Source organism: Sander lucioperca, chromosome 10 (assembly GCF_008315115.2).
Source record: "Sander lucioperca isolate FBNREF2018 chromosome 10, SLUC_FBN_1.2, whole genome shotgun sequence".
Classification (NCBI taxonomy): Eukaryota; Metazoa; Chordata; class Actinopteri; order Perciformes; family Percidae; genus Sander; species Sander lucioperca.
In genome coordinates this window covers 30,811,786-30,835,589 of record NC_050182.1, presented here as the reverse complement: position 1 = coordinate 30,835,589, position 23,804 = coordinate 30,811,786, and the positions used below count along the sequence as shown (strand labels likewise).

The following is a 23,804-nucleotide window of genomic DNA, read 5'->3' as shown; positions in this document are numbered from 1 at the left end:
TGTGAAGCTAGAATTTAACAATGGATTTAATAATTTACTGTTTTTCTAAATTAGACAACTTGTGATTCTAAGCGCTTATCTGTTAGCTCATTAAGAAAAACGTATCCTGCTTTTAGGCTACAACCCACCTACTGCCGTTACTATTCAAGCAAGCTACTACCCAACTGCAGACACTGCCGCTGAACACCAGTATGTCCACAACAATTTACTAATCCTCCCACAGCAGACCTTAGTGTGTCAAGCCAGATTTTAGAAACTACCAGATTGGAAACTGCAGCTGAGCTGCCATGCAGCAGACTGGTTTCCTGACTGATGTTGGAATGGCCTGCTGTTTGTGCTTGATAAGACTGCCTGCATGGTTGATTTAGCAGCTTGTTGTCCAGTTAGACCACAGTATTGCCCACCAAGAATTTATTTATTTAAACTCATCTGATTTATGTTGAGCTGTGAGTAGGTCCTTCTAAAAGACATTGTGTCAGTGTTTTGCTGGTTTATATTGACTGTTTACTGACTGACTGGTAGCCTTACTGAAACTCTCTCGCTGTGATTTGTTGTCTCAGTATTGCTGTGTCATTACAGTTGTAGTAGTCTCGCTTTGCCAGACCATCCACCACAGCGCCGCGGAGGAGGGTCTGGCTAGTCCGCACACCATTCCGGGATGGGAGAAAAACGTGCTCTGTTTTGTGGCTTTTCTTTAAACCAATCACAATCGTCATGGGCGGCACTACACGCTGTATGGAGCAACGGTGCCTCTGTAAAATAGCCTCAGGAAGGAACTTGTTTTGGTGGAACATGTGTACGTTCAAAAGTTGTTCTAGTCGTGCAACAGAAAACTCAGATTGGACAGATAGTCTAGCTAGCTGTCTGGATTTACCCTGCAGAGATCTGAGGAGCAGTTAACCATAGTCCTCATAAATCTACCAGAGTTTAAAATTCCAACACAAAGAAAGTGGAAGGAAACGGACATCCGCGAAAAAGACACGCATCCGGCGGAATTTCCTGCGGCACCGAAGCAATCCCGGAAGTGGAACGTCGTGGATATAGACATACATATGCTACAGTTTTATTATCTCTTCTCCACTGCTCCACATGTCCTTATGATTATTAATGTAGCCTGTTTTGTGTCATGACAAATGTATAGAGTGCAGTACGAATGACATACTGGTGGTGACTGAGAGGTTTTCTGAGTGGGTGTTTTACTGTGTCCGTTATTCTTCCAGCAGTGTGTTTCAAAGGGCTAATGTAGCAATTTTCTTTACATACCCTAATCGCCTTTTTTAACCATATTTTTATTCTCCTTGACTGTGTAATGTTACTTTCACAAAATCCAATCATTGAATGTATCTCCAGAGAAGATACAAGACGTGCTGATTACAGATTACTCCTTACCTATGAAGTGACATTTTGACCTCTGTCCTCTTTTGTTTGTCCCTCTCTCTTTTTCAGAATATGACGGCCAGTTAGCCCCAGCAGGAGCATCTGAATCAGGCATGGCGTCGTCTTCTTACTTGGAACCCAACCTCAATCACTCTGCAGTGGGTGGTTGTGGGGTTAAATCCAGGTCTGGGATGCCTGGTGGTACCGGTGTTGGTACAAGCGGCTCTGCTGGAGGCCTTGAGCGGCCCTCAGGATCCATGGACCGGGTTCTGAAGATCTTCCATTATTTTGAGACAAACAGCGAACCATGTACCTGGGCTAGTAATATCAGGCATGGAGATGCTACAGATGTCAGGGTAAGACACATAAACCTTTCTTACCTTTCGAGCCCTCCATCGTCATCATTTCCCTGACTCTCACTTTTATCTTTGTTCATACTTCCTCTTGTTTCAACAGGGTGTTATCCAAAAGATAGCAGAGATCCACAAATTGCGCTGCATGTCCTCTCTGGGCCTCCGTCTGACCCATCTGCACTCTGATGCACTCCATTGGTTACACCCTGATTTGGGCGTGTGTCACATCAGGGAGAAATACGAGAAACAGCACCCCCAGGAGGAGTGGAGGTAGAATTACAACAAGATTCAATGTTTTACACTACTGTTTTACAGTCAGCTGTATGTATGAGTAAGCATGCTCCTTCTGCAGGTTATTTCATTATCTTTGTGTGTGTGTGTGTGTGTGGGGAGTGCACCCTCCTTTAATGTTGTTTAATGTTAATGTTAAGCAGCAGGCCAAGCAACATAACATTACTTTATTCTCCTCAGAGGCGTCATCTTTACAAATGCCCTATTGGGCTGTACAGGAGCTACACTTGTTTAAGCTACAAACCTGCCAACCAAGAGTATTTATTTAGCCTACCTTACAAGCTAGAGCTGCATAACATATGGTCCCAATGGAACTATTTTATACTTTCAATGAACCTGAAACATACTTATGTGAACTACTGCATACAGGCAGTAAAAAATATTGCAACTATGTATTTAATATTATTCCATTTTACTACGATCCCTGTCTCGATTTTCATAAGATTTGAAGGTCCTTATATAATGTGTTTCCTCATTCATCCACATGACGGAAGTCGTTTACCTAAATTCAAAGTGACTTCATTACACAAGTACATGACTTGCATGCAATGAGTAGTAGTTACTGGTGTCCTTCAGGCTGATTTAAGACCCTGACGTAAAGGTTCTGTATTACCCTGTCGGGGTTCAAATTCGCAATAATGACCGACTCGCTCTACATTATCCCTGACATAATTTATAGATCCTTATTCTTCCCATTTATTTGATGCAGTATGCCATGTAGGGATGGTCTGCTCTGTTTGATGAAAGGGAATGAGCTGCTGGTTATTTGAAAGCAGCAGTGTCTGTTCCAACCTACACTGAAACTATGCTAGCGCTTAGGTATCTTCAGTTGATATTGTGAACAACTCTCCTTACAATTCAGTCCTTTGTCCTGCTGTTGATGTGTTACACCCAAAGTCATCAAAATTTAAATGAATTCAAAATGAACGAGGTGTTCACGCTGCTAACATGCAGCCGAGCAGCTCTGCCAGTTGTTGCAGCTTTGCCTCGGAGGGCAGCTGAGCTGCAAGCCCACATGAGCTTCTGCTGCTGCCAAGCTATTGTTAGAACAGCAGAAGTAGCCCAGGGGATGGACTGACTCTATCTCGCTCCCTTGCGTGTTTCTCTTCAGTCTCGTGCGCTCGCAGTCACTCTTTTTCACTTTGATCTTTCTCTCCATCCTTTCTCTCATCTATCATATCTGTGTTTTCTTTCTTATCCAGCTCTCTCTTTTCTCTCAAACACACATCTTTCTCTCTCTTCTCACACTCTTTTTGGTTCATTCATTATAGAACGAGGATGTTTTATTTATTTTGCCTTCAGCCTTGATTTCCTTTGTTATCTAACTACAGTGCTGTCCCATCACAGCAGCTTGGAGCTCAGCTCACTACTCCCCTGACCCATTTCTCTCCGCTGTAGTCACTGCAATATGTGTGTGTCATAAAATAATATGTCACTATAAACAATGATGGCCCATCTGGGTACTTCTCTGGCACAGTTAACTGGCAAGTGTAACAGCAGGAATCTCTTTATGCTGTATGGTATTACAAAGTTATCACTCTCAGTTTGTTCACTGTCAGCAAAATATGAAATCACATCTGACTATGCCACCAGACAGTAATCTAGTGAGCAGAAAGGGCATCTTCCAATCTTTGTTTGCAAACAGCTGCGTTGCTGAGGTGACTTTGAGACATGGAATCGACGGCTCCATGGGTGCTATAATGTGGCTAACATGTACTTTAACCACCTCTGAATGTAGAGCAAGAGGAATTATGGAAATAGTGCAAGAAACAACCACTGTCTCTGTCATTCTCAGGTATGAGTTGCGGATGCGGTACCTTCCTAAAGGTTACCTCAGCCATTTCTCTGAAGACAAACCATCTCTTAACTACCTCTATCACCAGGTGAGGCAACACGGCAGGATCACATAAAAAAAAAAAAGAGTAGATGGAAAGGTGTCCTCCTTATAAAATACTACTTAATAAAAAAATAATCTTCTTTGTCCTCCTTGTCGCTTTTACGTCTCACAAGGCAGACATGATTTGAAACAGATCATTAAAAAGATACTTAACTGATACACTCTGCTCTTAAATGGGACTACTGTCCAGCTTTATTTTTACAGCGGTGTTGTTATAAAACATTGTTCTGTCACACTGTTATCAGGTAAAGAGTGACTACATGCATCATATAGCTGATCAGGTGGATCAAGATGTTGCTCTGAAACTGGGCTGTTTGGAAATCAGGTGAGAGACACACACATAAACACACATTTGGTTCTGCCACAAGCAGGACAAAGTCAACAAAAATATTCTGTTTACTCAAACAGACTATTAGTCAGTGCTTATATCAGAGAAGTTTCCCAGAATATCTGAACTGAAAAATCTATTGATGGCCTTTTAATACTGTTTTCTCCTTCTCTCTTTGAATTATACAGGAGGTTCTTTAGAGAGATGCCAGGAAATGCCCTGGATAAGAAATCCAATTATGAACTACTAGAGTAAGATTGATTTCATTTGGTCCACACCCTCTCTCATTTAGATTTAGTGATGGTAGATTTCAACTATGCATACATGTTGTGATTTTGTTATTCTCAGGAAAGACGTTGGTTTGAGAAGGTTCTTCCCCAAAAGCCTGCTGGACTCCCTCAAGGTAAGACTAAACGTCTGTTAATGTGTCATCTCACTGACTAACTGGCCGGGGTCTCCCATTTAAGTTCCATTGCCAGATAACAGAAGTGACAGTGGCAGAAATGTCTCTGGGAATCCTAGTCCAGCTTAGTTGGCTGGATGAGCTAATGGCTATTTGACTGAGCGACCGGCTGACTGACAGGGACACCAACTTGATCACTGAATGGATCTCTGGCTGAATGTCGGATAATCTGATTGTGTGGAATTAAGTTAAACGTCCTGTTGTCACTCACAGATTGCTTTGTCAGTTGTGCGTTTCTTGGCTCTGAACCAACTTTCTCCCATAAGGCCTCATCCTTGGAAATGTTTTTTTCTCCCTCTCTATCAGGCGAAGACTCTTCGTAAGCAGATCCAGCAGACCTTCAAGCAGTTCGCTAACCTCAATGATGAGCAGAGCATCCACAAGTTCTTTGAGATACTCTCTCCCATCTACCGCTTTGACAAAGAGTGCTTCAAATGTGCTTTGGGGGTAGGGCAACACTTCATTCATAAAGACAAAAAAGTGTAATGGTGAATAGGGAAATCCATTCATACATTCATTTCCCATACCTGAAAATTCATACTAAGTCAGGAGGATGTTCCTATTTAGTATTCACAGGGAACAAAACATGTAGAGTGGAGTGTTATCTTTAATTTAAAGGGCATGCCAGAATCATAAAGGTGACGCTAGCACATTCCTGCATCATGTCAGTATACTGTTCTTATACTGTTTTCTACAGCAATGCATTATTACCGTCATCTACAGAATGCAAAGTTTTGTCTGTTCTAGAGGGCATTTCAATTCAAAAGTAGTGAAAACGTATGAGAAAATTAAAATTGTTTTATGCTATCAGTTTCACATTTTTGCCAGTACTGTGTGTAGTTAATAAAGCACTTGAAATGTGACATTTATTTTAATACTGTATGTCTCCCACTGTCTTTCTCTCTCCCTCCTCAGTCTAGTTGGGTAATATCAGTAGAGTTAGCTATTGGACCAGAAGAAGGAATCAGCTACCTCACAGATAAAGGCTCAATGGTCAGTATACACTCAGACAATTCAACTCACAAGGTCTGACTTTGTCCTCAGTAAAAAGTGTAGCCGTTTCAGAATTCACTTTCTTTAAAATATCGTTGGATTTGTGTATCTATTCTAGCAGATGTTCCAGTTCTGTTTTTTTATGGACTTAAGAAGGCTTTTAGCACTACTGTATACTGCAGTAGGGCTGAATTGTTACTACTGTATACTGCATGCTTTTATTTGAAGGCCAGAGTTGCAATCCACCATACTGCCCTCTACTGGTTGTTCTCTCCAGTAGACAGATTTTCTCTTCTCCCCAGTTGCCCAAGTTGAAACGAGTCTTTAAATTCCTGTGATCCGGTAGTTGTTGTTACACAACAGATAATATGAGCTAAAAAAGGCCATATGTCTCATGAATAGGTGATGTAATTAGGAAATCTACACAGCTGCATTGATGGGAGTGGTTGGTTGGTTGGAGGTGCCGACTGCAGTGACAACTCCAAATGCAGGAAAACGGCTGCACACCTGTAACTCCAGTGCTTCAATTGAGTCATTCAATTTTAACTTAATGATGACAGGCTGCCTGTCAAATTGTTTATAATTAATTTAATATGTCGATCATTGCATGAAAATTGACCGGAGCTTGTCCTGTTTGGCCTTCATAAACCCATAAAAATCTCTCTTGATGACATGTCTTTCTAATGCTCATTGTTAGAAATACATGACTAGCTGGTACCATGGAAAAAAACTATGTCTGAATAAAGTGCACCTACATATACAGTACGTTTATAAGTGATTTTTAATGTTTCTGTATATCTGCCCTTGTCTCTGCAGCCTACACACTTAGCTAACTTTAACCAGGTTCAGTCCATCCAGTACTCTGCTTTGGAAGAGAAGGACCGGAAAGGCATGTTGCAGCTCAATGTAGCAGGAGCTCCAGAGGTGAAAAAAACACACACACACACACACACACACACACACACACACACACACACACACACACACACACACACACACACACACACACACACACACACACACCTTGCATACTATTACTTTGGCTTTTCCATGAAGGGTGCAAAACATTATTCCCTGTTGCAGTCTTGCAGTAATACCTGATTTTGAATTTGTTAAATGATGTCAATGTGTAATAATCATAAAATAGCATATGCTTGTTAAACATTGTATTTAAAGTTGTAGTAACAAAAAATCTGCAGGAAAAACATGAAAAGATGAGTATTGTCATCTACACTTGAGTGTCGCCGTGAGTGTGTCTGTTGAGATGGGGGGGGTTTGCAGCAGGCCTTACTCGTGGAAAAGTATGTGTGTAACAGTGCTAGAGTATCTGTGTAGGGGTGTGTGTTAGACTGAATGTGTGCTGGTAGAATATGTTTTCCCTAATAAAGCTCTCATTGTGTCACTGAAGCAGCGCTCTGTCCCACTAATCGTGTGTGTGTGTGTGTGTGTGTGTGTGTGTGTGTGTGTGTAGCCCCTCACAGTCACCACAGCATTGCTGACTACGGCTGAAAACATGGCTGACTTGATTGACGGTTACTGTCGGCTTGTCTCCTTAGCTACTCACTCCTTCATTGTCAGAGTCCACAAAGGTAGGACGCACAACTACTCTTATATGTATTTTGTGTTTACTATACACCCACATTTTGCAGCATTATAATGTTTCAGTTGTTTGCAGTTAATGAGTAGGGATACTTTTTATGTTGCTTAGATGGCAACAGTAACCAGAAGGAAAGAAAAATTAACTTGTACTATAAATAGTACTCAAACTCTTTCTAACAGTATCCAGGTCAGATTGTGGCTGATGAGAATTTGAATAACCGGATTGAGTTTAGCTGGTCTATTCTGTGAATAACTATGGCAACAAAGAAATGGTTACAGTGACACAGCTTCAACATATAACCAGTCTGTTCTTTGTCTAATTCATGTGTTCATTTTGTGTCTGCAGAGGGGGACAGAGCTCTGCCGTCCATCCCCAAGTAAGTCAACAGACTCCTTTTTGTTTCATTAGTTGATTTAGCAAGTAAAAACAAGGTGTGAGTTTTCTGTGAGACAGGTAAAAGAGGTGTAGTCGAGGTTCAGATGTTAAGTGCATAAGAAAACATTGTACAATGTCTTCCCTTTCACCAGCGCAACTATGTTTGTTGTCTTCAGCGTTTTTTATTCAGTGGGTTCCATCATTTTGTGTTGCACTTCAGAATCTGCTCTGAGGGAAATTGGAATGTGTGCTTTGTTTTTTGTTCTTCATTTTCTAATGTTCGACATTGTAAAGCTACACACATGACAGGATGTGGGAGGATCCTCCATTTCTCTGGTTGCACTATTGTCTTCATAGCTGCAACTGGACGCTTTAGGTTTAATGTGGGACAAACTGATTTTCTCATATCTGATCCAGAGTTTCAAATCATGAGAGGCGAATGGAAAAACGGATGGATGGAGTACGGACCCGCGCTGTTTGTGTCTCAGGTATAAGTCCCCGTCTTGCTTTCTCCTTTCCTGTTGGTCTGTTTCTCCCTGTCAATTTCCCTGTCTGTCTGCTGCTCTAAATGTCATGAATGACAGTGACTGCTAACAGTTAGATAAAGGCTTCATAGATATGTGTGCATACCCTGTTTCCTCTATAAAGCCTCATCTGTGTGTGCAGTGAAGAGTCCTTGTCTCGCCAGATGTTCCCATGGAGAGCTTTAGTCACTGTCCCTCTGTCTCTACCCTGACTGTCTACTGACCTCTGACTAACTCACAGTGATATAGAATGAAATGAAAATTAACCTTGACTATAGTATCTAGTCTATAAATAATATATTATTTTCATCTGTTGCAACAGTAAACTAATACTTATCTCCCCTTCTTTCCCTCTCTGTGTGTGTTTCATGCTGCATGTGGCTTCTGCAGGTCACACTAGTGGTGATGGTAAACAACATTCTTTCTATTAACCATCCTAAATTAGAAACTCAATGGAATTCCTGCTCTGTGTCTTCATTTGGGGTACTGTACTGTATGTGTACAGTATCTCTGTATCTGCCTGTAACTAGTCGGCCTTATCCCGGATGACTCAACCTGTTATTCTTCAACTTGTTTCTCTGGAAAGAATGAACGTTTCCATCCCTCCCCTCCCCTTTCCTCTCTTCTGTGTCTATATCTCCCTCTCTTTCTCTTTATTACACTCCTCTGTCCTACATTCCTCGTTTGCAGCTGTTTTGTAGTACATGAATGTTTAAAGGGCTGTGCATGTGTTTGGAATCGGGTATGGTGACGGCCTTTTGGAAAGGTACATCTGTCTGATGATGATGATGTGTTTCTTTTGCGGTTGCCATTTTTACTCTATTTGTTTTTAACGGTGTGTTCACAGAACTCTTGAGTTGCATGCAGGGATTTTACTTGCTTGTTATATTGGTAGTGGGGGATCAAAGTATTTTACAGTCAAGTGTTACAGTATTTCCTTAAAATCCAGGTGATATCTGGATATGACATTTTGATATTGATAATGAGACGTTTGGTTCGTGTTGTGGCAGATAACCTCCAAATTGTAATTTGAATGCTGTCCGGGCGATTCAGCTTGTTATATCAAAGTGGACTTTTATCTGTGAGCTTTTTGTCAACTCTTTCTCTTGTATCTGTCTTTTGTGTGTCACCAACTGAGACGTTTCTTGGCTCTTTTTTTTCCCCTCCCCACTGTCCTCTGGCTCTGCAGAAACGGACGACTATGCTGAGATCATAGATGAGGAGGACACATATACCATGCCTTCAAGTAAGTACACACACATGCACAGAAACATTGTAGCTATTGTGACAAGCAGAGGCACAATGTCACAGGTGTCATTGTGCATCTGTGTGTGTGCTCTGCTGATCAGTTGACCTCCTCTGACTTGTGCAGCGAGTGTTAGTTCATGTGTGTGCAGGTGTAAAGGTTGTTGAGGTGATGGGGAGAGAGTGAAAGGTAGCCTTATCTCAGGTCTGTAGAAGCCATAAATGTGTGTTTGGAGATTGTGTTTGGATGATTTCTGTGTGTCTCTCTTGGGCCTCACCCCATGGTTGTTTTATATTCAATGAAAACATCATCAACTGACAAGGTAACACACAGAGTAATGTATTATCTAATCAACTGACTAGCACTGTGAAATGTGTTGGACCCAACCAACATTATTCAGAGAATGCAGAGTGTCTTGAAATGCTGTAAACGAGCTGTTGTAATTGTTGTTCATCACACTCCATCATACAGGAGGATTTAATGATACGTTGGACCAAACTATAAATCTATTCAGGCCTACGGCTTTGAATTAAACTCTTTTTTAGATTGGTGGATAAAAGGATGGCAGACAAAATAATAACTGAGGCTTGAATGGATCTACATTGTCTGTGGTTACATGTGGCAATCTTGTATAAAAGGGGAAACCACTTGAACCACGTCTGTCTTTATATAAATAGGTCTGCAATCTGTTAGTAAGTTGTCACAAGCTTCCTCAGGCAGCTTTGAGACATTATCTAGCCACAATGTTTACGTTACAGTAAACATTTTACAAATGGCTGTATCGCCTGCTAATCACTATAATGATAAGTGTTCATCTTGACAATTACATTAATGTAGAGGTTTATCTGGCCTTGTAGAGGGCCTGCTGTGCTGCTGTTGCTGCGGAGTAGTGCCTGATAACCAGGTTTAAGTGGTCACGCTACATAGGCAACATTTAGAGGCAGTGAAGATAGGCAATATCACCTTAACTTATGAAGGGGAAAGGAACTGGGACGTTAAGTGAATGATTTTTACCGACAAAATTCCCCATTTAACCTGCCTCAAAATGTTGTCTGGGTATAACAAGCATAAGTTGTTCATGCAACCAAATTTCAACATGGCTTTGCTTTTTAAACTATAAACTATACAGTAGCTTTCACCAGAGTCCTGTGAACAGTTGTAAACACACAAACACATACCGAGAGAACAAGCAAGTCCAACAGCTTAGATATAGCTAGATGTCCATACTGAACATTGTATCCATGCTATTTACTAGTCTGTCATGTTGCATGACTTTCGTTGATATGTATACGGCTGATTTAGTTAGAATTTATCTAGTAAGATCAATACACTAAACACACATAAGCCAGCCAAGGTGCCGTTTAGCTGTTTATATCTAGACTGAGCAGTTTCAGTGTCTGTTTTTTTTTTGGTTTTGTTAAACAGCAGGATGCTAAGCAATTGAAGGGGTCCATGTGGTGTTTAAATTTAGTTTGCATTATAAAATACACATTTTATGAACTGTTGAAGCTGGCTAGGGGTGACCAATGGTGTGCGTCTTTGTATGAACACAACAAAAAAAAACCTTCAGATCAAAACACACCAGAAGGTTTTAAATATCCTAAAACAAGTCATTTTATATGATAAGGGATACACTTGTGAAACCTATATAGTAACTGACATACAGTACCTCGAACTTAACTGCATCACTATCACACCCACAATCATGGCAATTATTAAAGACTGCAGTCACAATTTACAGATCTCTGTACTCACAGCTAGTTATTTCTGTCTCCTATCACTAACCCATTTTCCCAGAATACTATGGACTAGAGCAAGGTAATAAGTCTGGTTGTATTGTGATGGCACTTTGATTTGGTGGTTGTTGTGATCCTTATTTTATGTTTGCTTGCAACTGTAAAATAAAACTGAATTTATTTCTGTTATCTCTGTACTGCGTTGATTTGACACCCCTCCCTGTTGATGTTTGATGTGCTGTCAGTTTTGGGCTGAACTGCTGATGGTAGCTTCAGTACTGAACCCCTGTTGTTGAACAATGATCTTGTTGTGTATTTTACATTTTTTAATTGAAAAAAAAGTCTGAACAAACTGTATTCACTTACATGATTGTAAAAATCAATACCATTTGACGAAACACATTTACTTGCTCAGGGTAACAAATACATGGAAACAGTTCAAAAACATTTTATATATTGTTAAACCAGGCAAGTTGACTGAGAGCATATTCCTATTTACAACTTTGGCCCGGAGGAGGTAGTGCAGTGAAAGGGATGGATATATATATATATATATATATATATATATATATATATATATATATGAGAGAGAGAGAGAGAGATTTTAAACCCAAACCACTAACAAACAGGGCAGTCCCACTCCATTGTTTAACCATAATAATCGACTTTTTTAAGATCAGATTACATGGGCGACATTTAGAGGCAGGGCACACAGGCATTAATTATGACAAACTGTACAACCTCATTTAGTCTCTTTCCCACTACAGGCATTTTGTTGCCCAGTATAGTTGTCTCTAAAGGTTGCATGCGTGCTGAACATTTCACAACCATAAACCGTATAAAAGTAAAGTCAGAGAAACCTGTATGCTATATTCATGCTGCTTATATGGACTAAGTCAGGTCAGCAAACCACCAGCCTCTCAACAGCCAACATTTCACAGACCTTGACATTCTTTGATTTTCTTAAAACTGTATATTAAAAATGGTGCATTTTATCTAGATGCACTTGACAGAAAGTACAGAAGAAATTTGACTGACTATAATAACAGAGATACAACTTCCTTTTGTACTAAGCAAATGTACCACTGGTCCTAAATCAGCCTGTGAGCTTTGAATTGCTGCCATTATACAATCCACCTGACTTTATCCATATTACATTTAATTTAATTTGGAAATTCATGTTCATATATACATTGAGTGTTGCTGGCTGTTGTTCGTCCGTGTTACATTGGCATGTCTGGCTGTGGTTTCCTGATGCTGTTGTTGCATGCTGTTGACATTGAGCTATGCTGATTGCTAAAAAAACTAAGCTTGTCAGAGTAGGAAGGTGCATTGACGAATTGTTTCATTCACGTCTATAGAAATTTGCTGGAGGATTGTTTCAAAAGAGGATCATCAACATAATCAGTTGTATGTTTTTTGCCTTTAAAGAACGATTTTAACAGACTTTGCACATGACAAAGCACTCTGACAAGCTGAGTAAATGCAAGTGCTGACTAAGAAGTGTGTGTGGGCACTGATGTATGTGTTTGATCTGAAGGTCTTTTCTGTTTGTGTGTGTGTGTGTGTGTTCACGTCTATGTATATTGCATATATAGCACGGGACTATGAGATTCAGCGAGATCGTATTGAGTTGGGACGCTGCATAGGTGAGGGTCAGTTTGGAGACGTCCACCAAGGAGTCTACATCAGCCCGGTATGTACAGTAGTCTCTTTCTCACACACACAATCGTTTAATATCTGTAGCTCTTGATTTACGGTACCTTTATATCGAAATAATTTAATTTAATAGCCCACTTTAGATGGTCCTTTACCTGGAAGGGGTTGACAGTTGCAAGAAAGCAAATCCATGCACATGTAGCATTAATCCCTTTACTCACATGACAAACACTTCTGTAGATACAAAAATGGTTCATCTTACATTTAAAGTAAAAGAAAAGTTAAAATTATTATACATAGGGGTGTAAATCACATGTTTTATCATGATACGATATTAAATTGATTCTTAGGACAACAATACAATATCTGCTGGTATCAAAGTCTGCCACGATACAATTTTGATTCAATTCAGCGACGGATACGAGACTAAAAAAAATAAACTTGAACTCACAATAATTGCACATATATAGTATACTTATAACAGAAGAACATTGATTTAATGGACTTGCCACTGAATAACCATGATATTCTTACAACTCTTGTTAATTAAGTTTCAATCTAATATTTTCAGTGAATTTAAAGACAGTGAATTTGCTGCATATATATGCTTCTGTTTTAATGTTGATTATGTTGTTTGCTTGGATCTGTTTCTTGCAGGAGAACCCAGCCCTGTCTGTAGCAGTAAAGACGTGTAAGAACTCAACGTCAGACAGTGTCAGGGAAAAGTTTCTCCAAGAAGCACGTAAGTGTGTGTGTGTGTGTGTGTGTGTGTGTTTCTAAATGTTACCTGCCGACAAGACCTGTGCCCTCAAGAGTTTGCAGAATAACCATTTTAGTACAGAAAAACTTGCAAGCTGTTTGTGAACTGACCTCTTCTTTCCCTGCAGTGACCATGCGTCAGTTTGACCACCCTCACATTGTGAAGCTGATGGGAGTCATCACAGATAATCCGGTCTGGATCATCATGGAGCTCTGCACACTGGGAGAGGTAGGACACTGAGAAGAATTTGTTTTGTACAGTATCTGCTAGTTTACATGGATGTGTGCATGTGTTAAAAGACTCTTGTACAGTATAAACATAGACCCTAGGGCTATATTTTTTAGTATTCGTTTAAAGAAAGAGGGAATTTATCGAGGAAAAATTAGATTTTTAAAGTTTGGGTGTAAATCAGATCATAAAAATATTATCTTCAGAGCAAACACTTCAACTGCGTTTTAAATGATTTTTAGTTTCTATGCCATAGCTCCTTTTTTGTTTTCCATTACATTTTTCTCTTCACTTTGTATTATTAAATTATTCTGAGCTGTGTAGAACTGTAAACAGTGTCTTCTTGCATCGTGAAACACAACAAAATTTGGATGCATGGGGACAAAAATCCAGGGGGAAAATTTAAGAGTGTTTAAAACATTAGGGAGTGTTTTAAAAAGAAATTGAACATCTTCCTTACTAATTAATAAATTGCGTTTACTTTGGTTTGACAAATGATTTAACGTTTATATATTGTTTTTCTGTTCGCATTGGTTTTGTATATTGGTTTTCTTAATAAACAAACTTTATTCCTTAATCGTCACATACACACAGTACAATGTAGTGAAATTCTATTACTGCATTTAACCCATGAAGTATCCATCCTAAGTATTAGGAGCAGTGGACAGCTATACATACAGCGTCCGGGGCTCAACTTGGGGTTCAGTGTCTTGCTCAGGGACACTTTGATGTGTGGCCGGAGGAGCCTGGGATTGATCCGCCAACCTTGTGGTTACCTCCGGGCCACTAGCCACCCCAGCACACACACAATAAGCACATTTTAAAGCAAATCTGAGCTCTTGATGCAGCACACTACATGTGTAGACAGCAGAACAGTAGACAACTGGCCATCTAAAACGCACCTACATGCTCTACCGCTAATTACTCCTCACATAGTTCCTGTCTATTGTTACAATGGCACAGCTTGTTTTATAGAACTGTTTAAATAACTGTTATTGTTCCTCTCTTTCTACCCCTCTGTCTCGATTTCTCCTTCTATTTCTCTTTGTCTCCCTCATCATATCTCTGTCTACCTCCTCTACTTTTCCTGATGTCTTTCCCTGTTTCTGTCTTCTGTTTTTCACCATCAAATTGTGGCTCTCTCCCTCTCTCTCTCACATCTCTTTGTCTGTGTTTTGTCCTCTACGTCCTCCATAGCTACGGTCATTTCTCCAGGTGAGGAAGTACAGTCTTGACTTGGCCAGTCTTATCTTGTACTCATACCAGCTCAGCACGGCACTGGCCTATCTGGAGAGCAAGCGCTTTGTACACAGGTATGCATTAGGGGTCTGTCAAAACCTCTAATATATCAGAATATTTTAAAATGATAAAAGCTAGTATTCTACTACTAAAATAATAGTTGTGCTAAGTGGCCAGTGCAAAATAACATTACATATGAAATAGTGGTTCGATTTACCCAACAATTTTTGTTTACAAATGATCATGTATAATGATCTAGGGCAGTTGAATGTGACAGAATATTCTTTTATGGCAAATACATATTTTCTGTAAACCACAGCCTGGTGTTGCCACCTACTGGAAGGCTGAATGCTGGATACTAGCGATCTTATGACATGAGAGATGTAAATTATTACTTCATGTGACAAGTGTCCGATCTCATAGATAAACAGAATAAATGTCCAAGTGGCAAGGATTTTCTCTCATTTTGGTTCTGTCCTCCTCAGGGACATCGCAGCGCGGAACGTGTTGGTGTCAACAGTCGACTGTGTAAAACTTGGGGACTTTGGTTTGTCTCGATACATGGAAGATAGCTCTTATTACAAAGGTAAATACAACACCTCTATACACGCACAGTGTTTCCATAAATGCACACTTCACTGTCTCCTTTTAACCGTCTTCGGTCTGTCATAACACGTGGAGGAAATCAGCATTAATATTTATTGGACTGACAGGAACACTAAGCTGATCATTAAAGTGTAACACAGTTCTCCTGATTTCTGTTTTTTTAGCTTCTAAAGGTAAACTGCCTATTAAGTGGATGGCTCCAGAATCTATCAACTTCAGACGGTTTACCACAGCCAGTGACGTCTGGATGTTTGGTAAGTTTAAGTCTGTGTTGTTTTCTTCCTTTTTTCATTTCTATGTCAGTTTTGTTATGATGTTTAGTGCTGCAACAGTAGGTTTGTTGTTTATGGTCTGCTTCTGTTTAACTCTCTACTCTTGGCAGCATTTAAGAGCCAATAGGTGGCTGTCTCAGTCTCATAGTGAGTGCGTTTTTCAGTTGTTCTCTCTTTCCATAGGCGTCTGTATGTGGGAGATCCTAATGTTCGGCATCAAGCCTTTCCAAGGTGTGAAGAACAACGACGTCATTGGCAGGATAGAGAACGGCGAGCGACTGGCGATGCCCCCTCAATGCCCTCCTACTCTCTACAGCTTGATGACAAAGTGTTGGTCGTATGATCCCAGCAAGAGGCCACGCTTCACTGAACTCAAAACACAACTGAGGTACTTAATGGAGTGTGGTTTGCGAGTGTGTGAGTGTCTTTGAGTGTCTCTGTAAGTGTGAGCAGTTCAAGGTTCAGTGTCTTGCTCAAAGACACAAACCACCAACGCTCTTATCTCTTCAGCGTTGTGAGCGAATGTTAAATTATTATATCTGTATGCTTTACCTCAGCTGAAGAGTGCACCAGGCATTTTGTTGTCCCTCATAGTAAGCTTTGGGTGTAATGTATTGGCTGAAAGAAGCTCAAAGAATATGATTTGCGGAAAAAAAAGATCCAGTTGTGATATTTGATCAATGTAAATCCTACTGCTTGTTATTCTTTGCTATTTTCCCAGTCATAGTTAAGATAAAGGAATGTGCTACAGCAAATTATATTTTCCAGAAGTAAGGAAGTGTTTTCTTTCGCCTTCCTAACACCAGGTGTCACTGTCTGTATTAATCATGGTAATCTAAGAAGATGAACGGAGCAGACAAAGAGCTACAGCAAATATTAAACATTTAAAATTAAGCAAAATACTTTGGCCTTTGTCTTTGGCTGCTGGTTAAACAGCAGACCAGAATGAACCATTAAAGATGGATGGACAGTCAGATACAGGTAGGTAAGCAGAAAGACAGGGATTTTATCCAGCTAAGGTCACATTTACATATCTTCCTATTTTTATTGAGATGGCAGACTAGATCATTTCAATGTCTTGGCAGGAAGGAGATTTGTGTGTGCTCTGATTTAATCCACTTTAAAATACTACATTCAATTTTAATGTTCGTGGAGGCAGCGGGGAAGTAATTTCCTGTGTGGTGTGTAGTGAGAGGGTACATGCTATAGATATTGTAATGTCACTCCAACTGAATTATATAGATACAAATGTACATTGTAATTTTAACATATTTAATATCCCAAACGTGCAGATTTTTGACAGCAGTTACTGGATGTGAGGTATTACATTTTGCTCATACCTTTTCTGCAGCAGTATCATTTACAGTGCAGCCCTGAACTATTTGAAGAACATTCAATTGTAATCGCTTTCACCTCTAAGGGTGTTTTGGCGTTGATCGCATCCATACTAGCTGAATAATCTAGGATTCGTAGTACATTTTTACCCTTGTTTGTATACAAAGGACAACAGTTTCTACATGGTTCAACACCCTCAAATTAAACCTCAAAGTCCTGATTTTAACCTCCATAGTGATTGCTTCTTTTCAAATGGAGTACGGAGTCAAAACAAAACTGTCCAAATACTTGACAGACTGCACTTTACCTCCTGTTTGGGCTGATGACATTATGGTGGGCATGGTAACAGAGATGTGATGATGACAGAGATGGATTAAATGAGATATCTCGGCCACGCCTTGCCTCCTTGTTAAAAGATACATCAGTGCCTTGTTACTAGCTTTGCGAGGAGACAGATTTGCAAAGAGAGAGATGCTATCTATCAAGAGACGATATCCTGGGCGTGTTGTGATCAGATAAGGCAGAGCTAGACAACACCGTACGCAATTTAAACACTTGCTGCGTAAGCCCCAGGGTGAATCGTCACTGTGATATTCCCTTTAAACAGGAAGGGTCCAACCTATTCATGAATCACATACTGTCATACAAATAACCGGGAAAGACAGCTAACCATTTGTGAAATGTTTGATCAAATGTACTCGCAAGAAAAAAAAGAAGCTTAAAATCTTTTTATTTAAATACCAAGAACATTGGGGCACGGTGTCAGTCGTCATCAGGTGCCAAGGGGAGAGGGAAAAAACTCCATAAACCTGACATGTTTGATGATTTATGCCAGCCAGTGTGGGGTTACAGTGTGTGATTATAATTAATGCTAACAAAATCACATCCACAGCTCTCAGAGCATTATTCTTCCCAGCATGCAAACCATGCAAAACAGGCACACAAGTTGAATTTAACTAAATTTGAGATCTTTCTGTATTGTAATGGTGGATAAGACCTTTTGCTCTGCTTTATGTAACACAGTTGGGACTCCTCAAGACAGAGAAACAGCATTAGCATTATATTAAATCTAAGACTTCTGACAACCAGCGGAACTAAAGTGGGTGAAGTGATATTTAAGAATTCAGTAAAATTAGTAACATTTTTCGAAGGCAGAATTGAATGAGGGTAGGCACTATTGCTTTTTCATACATTAGCAGTAAGTAAGGGTACAGTGGAAGTAGATCTTTCCCAGCTACCAAGACTCAACAATTATTCAGACATGAACAGACCTGCAGTGTTTTAGAAGCGATGCTTCAGCTGATGGCAAGATAGACCGTAATAGTAATAACAGGAGTAGTGCTGGTGGTAAATAACAAAACTAGAGTGAGTTTTGGATGGCTGCTGTAAAAGTACAACTAGCAGAGTACAAACTAAGGCTATGTTTAGACTGAAACGATCTGAAGAGAAAACGCAAAAGTGGCGTAGCTTTCTCACTTTTTATTCCGGGTTTAGACTAGCGTTATGGGGGGGAAATCTGAGTGCATATGGTGAGACAAAAGTGACGGGGAGGTGGAGTTATTGCTCCAAACAATGCACACACAGACACACACGCGGCGCACACACGACACACACACACACACACACACACACACACACACTCGCACAGTGGATTTTTACCCTTTAGACGGGAACGCGACGGTGGAGCATTTTTAAGATTTCCACTCTGGAGGGTGGTTTCACTTTTTTTGTGTTTTCTAAGCCCTAAAAATGGCGTCACCGTCTACACGAAAGGCACATCTGATAAAATATTTTATTGTTTTCACCCGCAAGCGTATTCGTTTAAACAGGGCCTGAAACTCTACAGTGGAAACAGTTGATGAATCTTATTTGTACAGATAGATTTTACATGAATTTCCCATTCATTTAAGTAACGTCAGGGTCTCAATAGTCTATATCCTCGACGTTCCACTTCCGGGATTGCTCCGGTCCCGCCAGAAATTCCGCCGGATGTCCGTTATCTTGGGCTTTCTTTGTGTTGGCATTCTAAACTCTGGTGGATTTCTGAGGACTATGGTTAACTGCTCCTCAGATCTCTGCAGGGTAAATCCAGACAGCTAGCTAGACTATCTGTCCAATCTGAGTTTTCTGTTGGAAGACTAAAACAACTTTTGAACGTATACATGTTCCACCAAAACAAGTTCCTTCCTGAGGCTATTTGGCAGAGGCACCGTTGCTCCATACAGCGCTTGGCGCCGGCCATGACATGTTGTGATATGTTTGTTAAAGCACTTGAATAAGGAATTAATATTGTTTAGTGTAAAACAGTCTAAAGGAAATGGTAAATTGTAGTGGGATTAAAACTCACTATTTACATTATTTGTTTAACAGTAATTTAGTTTTACTTCAGACCGTCACAGAAAGTGCTTTTATTTTGAAGTGGCCTACACGGAAGTTGTCTGTTGTGTAATCTTGCTAGTTTTTTTTTTTTTTTTAGAGATGCACTTGAGATGCTAGATAAAAGGTGTGTCCGCCAGGCCTAAGTTGTTCTTTCTTGTTTGTAAAACTGCAGCATATTGAACAATAAATGTTCACAGTAAACGACAAGCGTTTCCAGTCGTCATTCGAAGCCATTCCACTACATTTTGGTGCCGAAACCCGGGATGTCAAGTTTGTAGGACTTTGAACTGTCGAAGTTGGAAGCTAGCGGCTAGCGTAGCTAACGCGATGACGGAGCGCTTTGAAAGGATGAAAAAGAAGCGGCTCACAATCCGCGCCTCGACAACAAAACTGTTGACTCGTATGGAAGAGGAGGTGAGCAAGGATGTGCCCGACTGTGATACACTACGTGAAATGCTGTCAGTACTGTCGACCAAGGAGGAAACTTTAACGGACTTAGACAAAGGCATTGAGGACGAAACGCCGATGGACGAATTGGAGGCGGAGATTGCGAATACTCAGGATTACCAGGACCGCATTCTCACATGGAAGACCCGCACAAAAAGACTGATTCAGAAAGCCGAGTCAGAGAACCCGCGGGTAAGCGATGCAAGTGCAAGTTCAGTCAGATCTCTTAACGCACAGACAGTTAAATTGCCCAAGTTGGTGATAGAGAAATACAGTGGAGAAATAAGCCAGTGGCAAGAATTCTGGTCTCAGTATGAAACTGCTATTCACAACCATGATGTTCTGTGTAAAAGAGAGAAGTTCACTTACCTGAAGTCATATCTGACTGGGGCAGCAGCCAGAGCTGTGGCGGGATTTACCATGACTGATAGCAATTATGATGCAGCAGTGGAATTGCTTCAGAACCGTTTTGGAAGAAAAGACATTGTAATCAGCGCACATATGTCCAAGCTGCTGAGCCTAACTCCTGTAAAGAAGTCATCTGACGTTGCAGCTTTGAGACACCTTTATGATGAATGTGAAATACAGATTCGCAGTCTGGAATCCTTAGGGATATACAGTGATACATATGGATGCCTGCTATGTCCAGTGCTTCTGCAGCTCATACCGGAAGACATAGCACTGGCTTACACACGCAAGTCAGACCTCAATGATGAATGGAAGGTTAATGAGCTCATCAAATTCCTGCAAACCGAGGTCCAAAGCAGAGAGAGAGCACTTCAGCTTTCACAACCAGGTAACACACAAAGGGACATTCCACCAGATAACAGATCGAGTGCTAAGCCCAACTCTTTCCGTGAGAACAAACATAAAAAATGGAGTGTGCCCTCAGCCACTGCACTGCACACCGCCAGTAATGCCCCTCAGAACTGTGTATACTGTGACAGTGATAACCATAAACCAGAACACTGTCCAGAAAAGTCTGTGTCTGCACGCAAAGAGAAACTGAAAAGGTTGGGAAGATGTTATGTGTGCCTAGGCCCAAAACACATAGCAAAATTCTGCAGAGTTAAAGGTGCTTTGTGTGCCGTGTGTGGTCACAGGCATCACCAGTCAGTCTGTGAGCAAAGTGAAATGAAGACAGATGCAGACCATGGCAGCACAGATGCTATTGTATCCTCTGTGTCTAGCACAGTGAAACAGAAGACTAACATGCCGAACACAGTACTGCTCCAAACAGTAAAGGCATGGACAGAGGGCCCAAGAGGGAGAAAAATGGCACGCTGCCTGCTGGATGGAGGTAGCCAGCGAAGCTTCATTCATGAGGCCGTGGTTAAAGCCTTAGGACTACCAGTAATAAGACAGGAGATGTTACGCCTTCACACCTTCGGCTCTACTACTCCTGTAACAGCACAGCGCAACATTGTAAAGGTGTCTCTGGAAAATGTGTGGAACACACAGCAAAGGATTGACATTGAAGCAGTGGAGACTCCTCAAGTGTGCAGTGCTGTGATAAAAGTGCCCGGTGAACCCATCCAAAGAGAATTAAAGAAAAGGGGTCTGAAACTTGCTGATTTTCCACAAGAAGGCACAAATGATCCAGAACTGGCAGTGTTAATAGGAGCAGACTGTTACTTGAAGGTAGTGACAGGTAAGGTCCAGAGGATAACGGAGTCCTTAGTGGCCATGGAAAGCAGCTTTGGATGGGCCTTGCAAGGACCAGTATCAACATCTAATGTAACCGACACCACTTGTATGCACATCAGCCTGCAGGAGGATGCTCAGATCTCAAAACAACTACATGCCTTTTGGGAGGTGGAGTCACTGGGCATCGTCAGTGAAAAAACCTTGAACACAGAAGAAACAGAGGCTCTTCAGAGCTTTGAACATGCATTAACATACAAGGATGGCCGTTACCAAGTTGAGTTGTCCTGGCGACCAGACAAACCAGATCTCCCAGATAACTTTACAGTGGCGAAGAGGCGGTTTGAAGGCCTCAAGAAGAAACTAAGAACGGATGCAACCCTGTACACAAGGTACAATGATGTCATACAGGATTATCTGCAGCAGGGCATCTGTGAGGATGTCCCAGACAACTCTTCAGTAGCAGAGCAACCGGAGACTGTGACATACTACATGCCACATCATGCTGTTCTAAGAGAAGACAAGGTAACAACTAAATTAAGAGTAGTTTTTGATGCATCATCACACAAGGAGGGTTCCCCCTCATTAAATGACTGTTTGCTGACTGGGCCAAACCTCAACCCAAATCTGTTAGACGTGCTAATCAAGTTCAGGCTCCACCAGATAGCCTTTACTGCAGACATTACTAAGGCATTCTTGCAGATAGCTCTAACAGAAAGGGATAAAGATGCTGTGAGGTTCTTGTGGCTGCATGGACCTCCAACCAGTGACTGTAAAAATGAGCTGCGCATAATGAGGATGAATAGTTTTGTCACCAGTTTTGTGGCATCGAAGTCAAAGGTGGCCCCGCTTAAGAAAATGACCTTGCCATGCTTGGAGCTCATGGGCGCGCTTATTGGAGCAAGATTAGGGAACAACCTTCTCAAGCCACTGAACATGGAAAGAAATCAGCTTAACATGTGGACCGATTCCATGATTGTTTTTCATTGGATACGTAGCACAGCACATAGGTGGAAGCCATTTGTGGCAAACAGAGTGACTGAACTACAATGTCTCACTAACCCAGAACTTTGGTCCCACTGCAGTGGCAAAACTAATCCTGCTGACTTACCCACGAGAGGCCAGAGTGTTGAGAACCTCATCCAAGACCAGCTGTGGTGGAAGGGACCCACTTCATTGTCCTCGACTGATGAAGCGAAGAACATTGATGATGAATGTGGCTTAGACGAAGTTAACACTGAACTTAGGTCTAAGTTTCAGGCCGTAGTGCAGCTTACCAGCACTGAACAAGCTGAGCCAGTATTAGACCTAGAGAAGTACAGCAGGTTAAAAACAGTGTTAAGAATAACTGCATGGGTGAAAAGGTTCTTAGCTAATGCACGTTCTAGTCAAAGGATTCAGGGAGAACTCACTTCGGAGGAGCTTACTGCAGCAGATGTGTACTGGGTGAAGATGACACAAGGGCATAGTTTTAGCCAGGAAATCTGTCAGCTAAAAGAGGGACAAAATCTCAGAAGAGATTCAAAAATCAAAGACCTGAAACCATTTTTAGATGAGAATGGTCTCATTTGTGTAGGAGGCAGATTGCAGCATTCTGATATTAGTTACAGAGAACAACACCCATGGATACTGCCTACAAAGCACAGATACTCAGAGTTACTAGTTCAGTCTTGTCATGAGAGAGTGATGCATTCTGGTGTCAGAGATACTCTAGTGCAAATGAGGGAGAGATTCTGGGTTTTAAGGGGTAGACAGCTAGTCAAGCGGGTGGTGTTACATTGTAACATTTGCAGGAAACTAAAGGCGAGACCAGCCCAGCAAGTTACAGCTCCGTTACCCAGAGATAGTCACAGAGTCCCCACCATTTGAAGTTACTGGGGTAGATTTTGCAGGACCCTTGTATGTCAGATCAAGTGGTCAGCCTAAGAAGGCATACATTGCACTTTTTACTTGTGCTGTAACTAGAGCAGTGCATCTAGAGTTAGTTTCAGATCAGACTACTGAAAGTTTTCTCTTAGCTTTAAAGAGATTTATTGCAAGACATGGACTGTG

General features: G+C 41.0%; 1 protein-coding gene across 18 annotated transcripts in view; it reads left to right on the top strand.

Moving 5' to 3' along the window:
- LOC116049241 (focal adhesion kinase 1-like) overlaps nt 1-23,804 on the top strand; it is a 71,755-nt gene that overhangs the window by 22,340 nt on the left and 25,611 nt on the right. For 11 of the 18 annotated variants that reach the window (XM_036006637.1, XM_036006634.1, XM_031298716.2 and 8 more), the window contains 22 exons: nt 1,447-1,733; nt 1,834-2,000; nt 3,817-3,904; nt 4,164-4,243; nt 4,435-4,497; nt 4,595-4,649; nt 5,016-5,156; nt 5,625-5,702; nt 6,519-6,626; nt 7,174-7,291; nt 7,648-7,678; nt 8,095-8,165; nt 8,592-8,609; nt 9,391-9,447; nt 11,245-11,265; nt 12,782-12,879; nt 13,500-13,584; nt 13,730-13,830; nt 15,028-15,143; nt 15,555-15,655; nt 15,840-15,929; nt 16,131-16,335. In XM_036006637.1, the coding sequence (XP_035862530.1) occupies nt 1,491-1,733; nt 1,834-2,000; nt 3,817-3,904; nt 4,164-4,243; nt 4,435-4,497; nt 4,595-4,649; nt 5,016-5,156; nt 5,625-5,702; nt 6,519-6,626; nt 7,174-7,291; nt 7,648-7,678; nt 8,095-8,165; nt 8,592-8,609; nt 9,391-9,447; nt 11,245-11,265; nt 12,782-12,879; nt 13,500-13,584; nt 13,730-13,830; nt 15,028-15,143; nt 15,555-15,655; nt 15,840-15,929; nt 16,131-16,335 (2,135 nt within the window). In that variant the 5' untranslated portion in view covers nt 1,447-1,490. The remainder of the gene's footprint in view (nt 1-1,446; nt 1,734-1,833; nt 2,001-3,816; nt 3,905-4,163; nt 4,244-4,434; nt 4,498-4,594; nt 4,650-5,015; nt 5,157-5,624; nt 5,703-6,518; nt 6,627-7,173; nt 7,292-7,647; nt 7,679-8,094; nt 8,166-8,591; nt 8,610-9,390; nt 9,448-11,244; nt 11,266-12,781; nt 12,880-13,499; nt 13,585-13,729; nt 13,831-15,027; nt 15,144-15,554; nt 15,656-15,839; nt 15,930-16,130; nt 16,336-23,804) is intronic. The other 7 variants (XM_036006644.1, XM_036006630.1, XM_036006641.1 and 4 more) reach the window with 3 other exon arrangements.